At 50.0% G+C, this 5409-nt stretch overlaps 1 protein-coding gene across 2 annotated transcripts; it reads right to left on the reverse strand.

The window, feature by feature from the left end:
• Positions 1-423: 423 nt before the first annotated feature.
• On the reverse strand, positions 424-4762 carry PROCR (protein C receptor). Of its 2 annotated transcripts, none has more exons than XM_072736038.1 (5): positions 4730-4762; positions 4380-4528; positions 2031-2282; positions 1330-1608; positions 424-1081 (listed from the first exon to the last, which is right to left on the reverse strand). In XM_072736038.1, the coding sequence occupies exons 2-5, from the start codon at positions 4456-4458 to the stop codon at positions 966-968; spliced, it is 726 nt and encodes a 241-aa protein (XP_072592139.1). In that variant the 5' UTR covers positions 4459-4528; positions 4730-4762; the 3' UTR covers positions 424-965. The 2 variants fall into 2 exon arrangements, with proteins under 2 accessions (XP_072592139.1, XP_025865615.1); XM_026009830.2 differs by lacking the exon at positions 4730-4762 and adding an exon at positions 4649-4717.
• Between the last annotated feature and the right edge of the window lie 647 nt (positions 4763-5409).

Here is a 5409-nt window from a genome sequence, read left to right on the forward strand (position 1 = left end):
CACAGATAGATGGCATATGAAACCATGGGAATTAGTAGGTCATCCACAAAGGGTACAATTTAAATGGGAACAAGAAAAGCCAAAAAATGGAATTCTAAGGAAGCCACATTTCCAAGGTGAATTGAGTAAGATGACAAAGGCAAAAGGATCTACTGAGTGGCCAGAACAGTTTCTAAAAATTAGAAATATGGTATCTCAGAAGTTAGGGTAAGAAGAGAGTTCTAGTCCACAAAGGGAAATGTTGCATATATCATGTGGGATGAAGAGTTTACAATTGGAGGTCATTGATGATCTTAGAGCAATTTATAGGGAAGTCAGGCTGTAGTGGTTTAGGAGTGAGCTGGAGCTGAGGAAGTAGAAGCAAAAGGTATAGGCTACTTTTCCAGAAGTTTTGCAAAGTAGAGGGGGAAAAATAATGCCATATACATAAGTAAGGAATTTATTAATAATATTATTAAGTAATTGATAATTCTCTGCTCCCATATTATTTCTATTTTACACATTCACCATTTCTCTGGATATCTCTGTCTATCTCTATTATACCAGCATCCCTTTCGAAGTCTGCCATGCCTGGAAGCATTCAATGTTGTTTATTTTGGTTGTGGATGGACTTCTTGTATTTATTAGGTGCGTTGAATGCCTCAGGTGATTCTGCCTTTGAAAGATGGGCCATAGACCTCCTCCACCCCCACCCAACTCCATCGTCTGTTTTCCACAAAGATAAGAATTCGCTTCTCAGACCAATTCAGCAAAGCATGCAACTTCAACTCTGTCTTCCTAGCTTCCTCCCTCTCCTTCCCCGCCCCCAAATTCTTGGTGGGCAGATCAGGGAGAGGAGCTGCCACTCCAAACCTTCTGGGATATAACGTCCCAGATGGGGAATCTCTTTGGTTTTGCAGTAAGCTGAGATCTTTCTTTGACAGCCTCATCAGTCCAGCTCTTTCTCAGAGGGGGCTGGAGAGTGATCAACACCGCCGTCCACCTGTGCACAGGAAGATGCCTACAGCCACACCAACGATGATGAAACTGCCCACCAGGACACCCAGGACCAGAGAGGTGTAGGAGCGTCCTGTTTGGCTCCCTGCAGAACATGCACAGAGTTAGCCTGAAGAAATACCCCTGAGATTCTTGTCCATGGTTTGAGTCAAACCCTAAAGGATTTCTACCCCAGAGGAAGAGGGCTAGTTCTCTTAAGTGACATAAGCTGTATATACTCTGTCTCAAACCCCCAGCCTTGGGCCTCCTGTTGCTCAAGGTATCCATCCTTTAGGTCTATCCATTTGCATGGAACCCACTCAATACACAGGCCCATTCCTGATCCCGTCATACCTTTTGAGTTTTTTGAAGCATTGTGTTCCTGCACGTACTGGACACAGGTGTCTTGCAGGAATTCTCGCAGTTCGTACCGAGTACGATTGTAGGAGTTGAGCTGATGCAGAGTGTAGGTGACCACTTTGGAGGGTACCTGGGGCCCTGCCACCCATAAGGCTTTCTCTGGCTGGAAACTCACAAAGGAGCTCTCATTCACAGCCACTTCAAAGAAGACGTGGGCTGGAGAGCCCTCAGAAGGCAGCTCACAGCCCAGGGAGCAGCGAATGGTCAGAGGAACTGTGGATGGGGGATTCAGGGTGAGAGTGCTGCGTAGGAAGGGCGCCAGGTGTGGGAGGATGTCCACCAGGGGGAACATGAACTTTTGGGGTTTAGGGTGCATCAGGGACAGGGCCTAGCAACAGGTCAACCCCGAGGCCATGCAAGAAGAGGGCCTGACAGAGGGCCCGCAACTAGGACACTCACTCCTCTTCAGGCTCCCACCCTGCGATCAGCGAAGGCAGGTGCCTGACACCTGGGCTCCTCAGAGCGGGCCATCCCACGAGGCACCAAGCTATCCAAGAGACCCTCCTGGAACCCCGCCCCTTACATAAGGCCCCGCCCCGTTTCCCCAAGGCCCGCCCCCATCGAGTCCCTCCCACAGGCCTCCCCGCCCCCTGCCCGGGCCGCCCCCACCCCCTCCGCGCGCGAGCGCCGCTCACAGTTCACGCGCCGCTCCTGGTGCACCAGCCGCACGAGCAGGTTGAACTCGTCCAGGTAGGTCTTCAGGCGGCGCTCTCTGCGCGCCCAGCTCTCGGGCTCCTCCAAGGGCTGCAGCTGGAGGATCGTGACGTTGCTGCCTTGGCCCTCCAGCACGTGCGTCGTTAGTCCCCCCAGCGACGCGTTGCCCCGGTGCCACACTTGATGGGGGTCGCGGAAGTAGGAGATCTGCAGCATGTGGAGGTTCCGAGGGCCTGAGGATAGGTGTCAGCGCGTCAGGCCTTGGGCTGGCGTGAAGCTGAGATAATAAACCCCTACCGAAGGCGGGCCGCCCACCTCCTCGGCCATTCATAAACTATAAAGTGTTCTTCCACCCATCCTCCCATAACCCTGTCAGGAGAGCAGGACAGGGATTATTATCTCCGTTTTACAGATAAGGAAACTGAGGCTGGAAAGAGCAGAAGCCATTTGCCCCAGGGTAATCCAGTCAGTGGAAGAGCCACTCCGATCTTTCTCACCCCTAACTACCCCCATTTCCGGTTGGTCAGCAAATCCTGACCTACAATAAAATCCCATTCCATCTCCTGTTCTCTCCTGTCCTCCGCCACTGCCTTACTCCAGGCCTCATGGGTTCTCATCTGGACTGGGGTAGTAACGTCCTTCCTCATCCCTCTGCCCTCATTGTCAGTTTCACTCCTTCCAATCTGACCTCCATCTTCTCCCAGAAATAAGATTATGCCCTTCTCCTACTTAAAATGCTCCAGTGACACACTCCCCTATCACTAGTAATAGTAATAATAGCTACTAAGTACTTATTATGAGCCAAGCACTGTACCTACACACATTATTATCTTATTTGTGCTTTCCTCCCATTAGCTTAATGCAGTGGCTACTGTTATTAACCTCAGTCCGTAAGGGAGCAGGCTAAAATGTTCAGCAGAACCAAGGTTTGAGCACAGGCTGTGTGAGTCCAGCACTTTTAACCGCTCAGCCATATTGTCTCCGCAAAGGAGAGCTGTCCGCAGAATGACATCCAAAGTCTTTAGCTTGGCATTTGAGGCTGCAGGAGACCAGGTCCCATCCGCCTTCTCTGGCCTCTTCCTGTACTTCGATATAGTAAACTACTTGGAGTTCCTCATGCTGCCTTTTGGTTAAAATCAATAGCACGTCAGGGTTGCTCTGCCTCCAGGCAAACTTCTATTCGTGCTTTAAGACCCCATTCTGTTGCCCTCTCCTTGGAGAAGTTTTCCTAATGCCTCTCCTCTTTACCTTCCCAGATACAGTGGGTCTGTTTCAATGATTCCAGATTCCACATAACTGTCTCGAAATACACAGACTATTCCAGGCTCCCCTAGGCTATAGAATCATGTCTGATTATCGCTGCCTTCTACCCCTATTAAAGGCCTGGCACAGGATTGATGCCTCGAGAATCCATGAGGGAATGAGTCTGGCGTTGTCAGTCTGTGTGTGCATGTGTGTGTGTGTGTGTGTGTGTGCCTTGTCCTTTGTTTGCATATGAAAAGTTATGCTCTGTGTCTGCAGATGTGAATAAGCAGATCTGCGTGGCTAACCCTACATAAGGTTCTTAACTGCCCTGTGCCCAATTTCCTCACCTCTAAAATGGAGAGAATCATGCTGCCCACCGCAGTAGAGATATCTTGGGGGTTAGATGAGTCAGTGCATGTATTAATGGTAGTGAGCGCTCCCAGAATACTGGTGAATTGCTCCCTTTCTGAGGGGAAGACTGGAGCTCTGGAGATTGCAGGAAGGGGAAGAGGAGGTGGGTCCCTGTGCCATCACAATACAGGGCAATAATTCCTTTCTTTGCTTATACAGCTACCTGTGAGTTCTCCCATGGACCATGGCTTCTCTTCCCCAGACTTTCCCCCGCTGCCTGCCACCCGTCTTCCACCTTCTCTGATCTATTTTGCCTTGCTTCCCTCAGCCCTAGCCTCTCCGTTGGCTTCCCATTCCTTCCACCTGTCATCTCTTCCCAGAGTCTCTTCCCGTCTTCCCTGGACTCACGCAAATCCACATCACCCTCAGCACTCCCTCTCCAGACTCATCCCCTCTCCGCAGAGCTAATCCTCTTGCCCTTTTTACCTGTCCCTTCCCATTTCTCCAGTCCTGTTTCCCCAGCCTCTTCCATCACCCCCCTCCCCGAGCCAAACTGTATCTCCTCACCTTGGCTTTGGGACACAAATCAGTCCCCAGGACCCTTCCTGCCCTATAGAGAGATCAGGCTGGCTGCAGGCACCAGCACTGCAGAAATATTCCTCTGGTCCTCCCCCTGTACCCAGGCTGCGAGTCTCCAGAACCATCCTGAGGAAGGAGATGTGCCCCTGACTCACCATCTGAGGCTTCCTGGCTACAAAAGGCCCAGCTGGGCAGGAGCAGCAGACACAGCAGTGGCAGCAATGTTGTCAACATCCTGGCGCTGAGGTTCTTACCCCACCTGGGATCCTGACTCGGCAGGCAGGGGGCTCAGGCTGGCTGCAGCCTAGAGGGGAAAGAAGTAAGGACTGTCTGGAAGGGGAGGAGGCTGAAAGGAGGAGGCTGGAAGGTGGCCAGGGGATAGGAGGAGGAAGAGGGCGGCAGGCTTATAAAGTGTTATTCCTACCCTGTCTCATTTCCTACTAGGGGGCTGGCCTCCCTCTTGCCCTTCCCCTGCCCCACCCTGCATCGGCCCTCATGCCCAGACCTGCTTTTCCCTTTTCTCTGGGCCTCTTCCAACAGGGAGCGGAAAAAGGGGGAGTCAAGTTCAGAGAGAAGTTCTGCCCTCGCTGAGTCAGGGGGGTGGGGCATCTGCTTTCAACTTAGAGTGGACTCTGGGGTGTAGATAGAGATCAGCAGGTTACTGATGGGGAAACTGAGGCCCAGAGAGGTGCAGAGACTTTCCCAAAGGAAGTTTATATGTCATGGTGGTAACAGATGGGGATTAGAGTTTAGTTTACCAGCATGCTGGCTACATTTTATCAGGATTTTAAGTAAATAGTAATTACACAATCAGGGATCTTACTCTCAGAAATACATAGTTACAAAATGAGTATAAAACAGCTCACTACAGTGCTGTTTGTAGTAGGAGAGAATTATGAACAATCTAAATCTCATCAGTGGATTTGTCACTTAAAGCAATATTTTTCAAACTGAGGTCACAATCTACTACTGGATAATGAAAACAGTTTAGCGGGGGTTTAGTTTTTGTTTTTATGAAATAGAACAATAAGGATTTTCAGTACCTCGTCTTGGATCAGAGTAAGCATTATTTCATGAAATATTTGTTCAATTGTATACATGTGTGTTTCAGTTTTGTGCTTGTATGTTTCTGTGATGGATTTTGAACAGCAGTTTAAAATGTATTTCTTACTCTGGGAAGCAAGT

Source organism: Vulpes vulpes, chromosome 14 (assembly GCF_048418805.1).
Source record: "Vulpes vulpes isolate BD-2025 chromosome 14, VulVul3, whole genome shotgun sequence".
Classification (NCBI taxonomy): domain Eukaryota; kingdom Metazoa; phylum Chordata; class Mammalia; order Carnivora; family Canidae; genus Vulpes; species Vulpes vulpes.

Coding starts and splice junctions, on each gene's coding strand:
- PROCR (XM_072736038.1), bottom strand. CDS start 4,458: ATGTTGACAACATTGCTGCCACTGCTGTGTCTGCTGCTCCTGCCCAGC. Junction 2,283..4,379: donor TAGCCAGGAAGCCTCAGATG/GTGAGTCAGGGG, acceptor ACCTATCCTCAG/GCCCTCGGAACCTCCACATG. Junction 1,609..2,030: donor CCAGGAGCGGCGCGTGAACT/GTGAGCGGCGCT, acceptor CCCCATCCACAG/TTCCTCTGACCATTCGCTGC.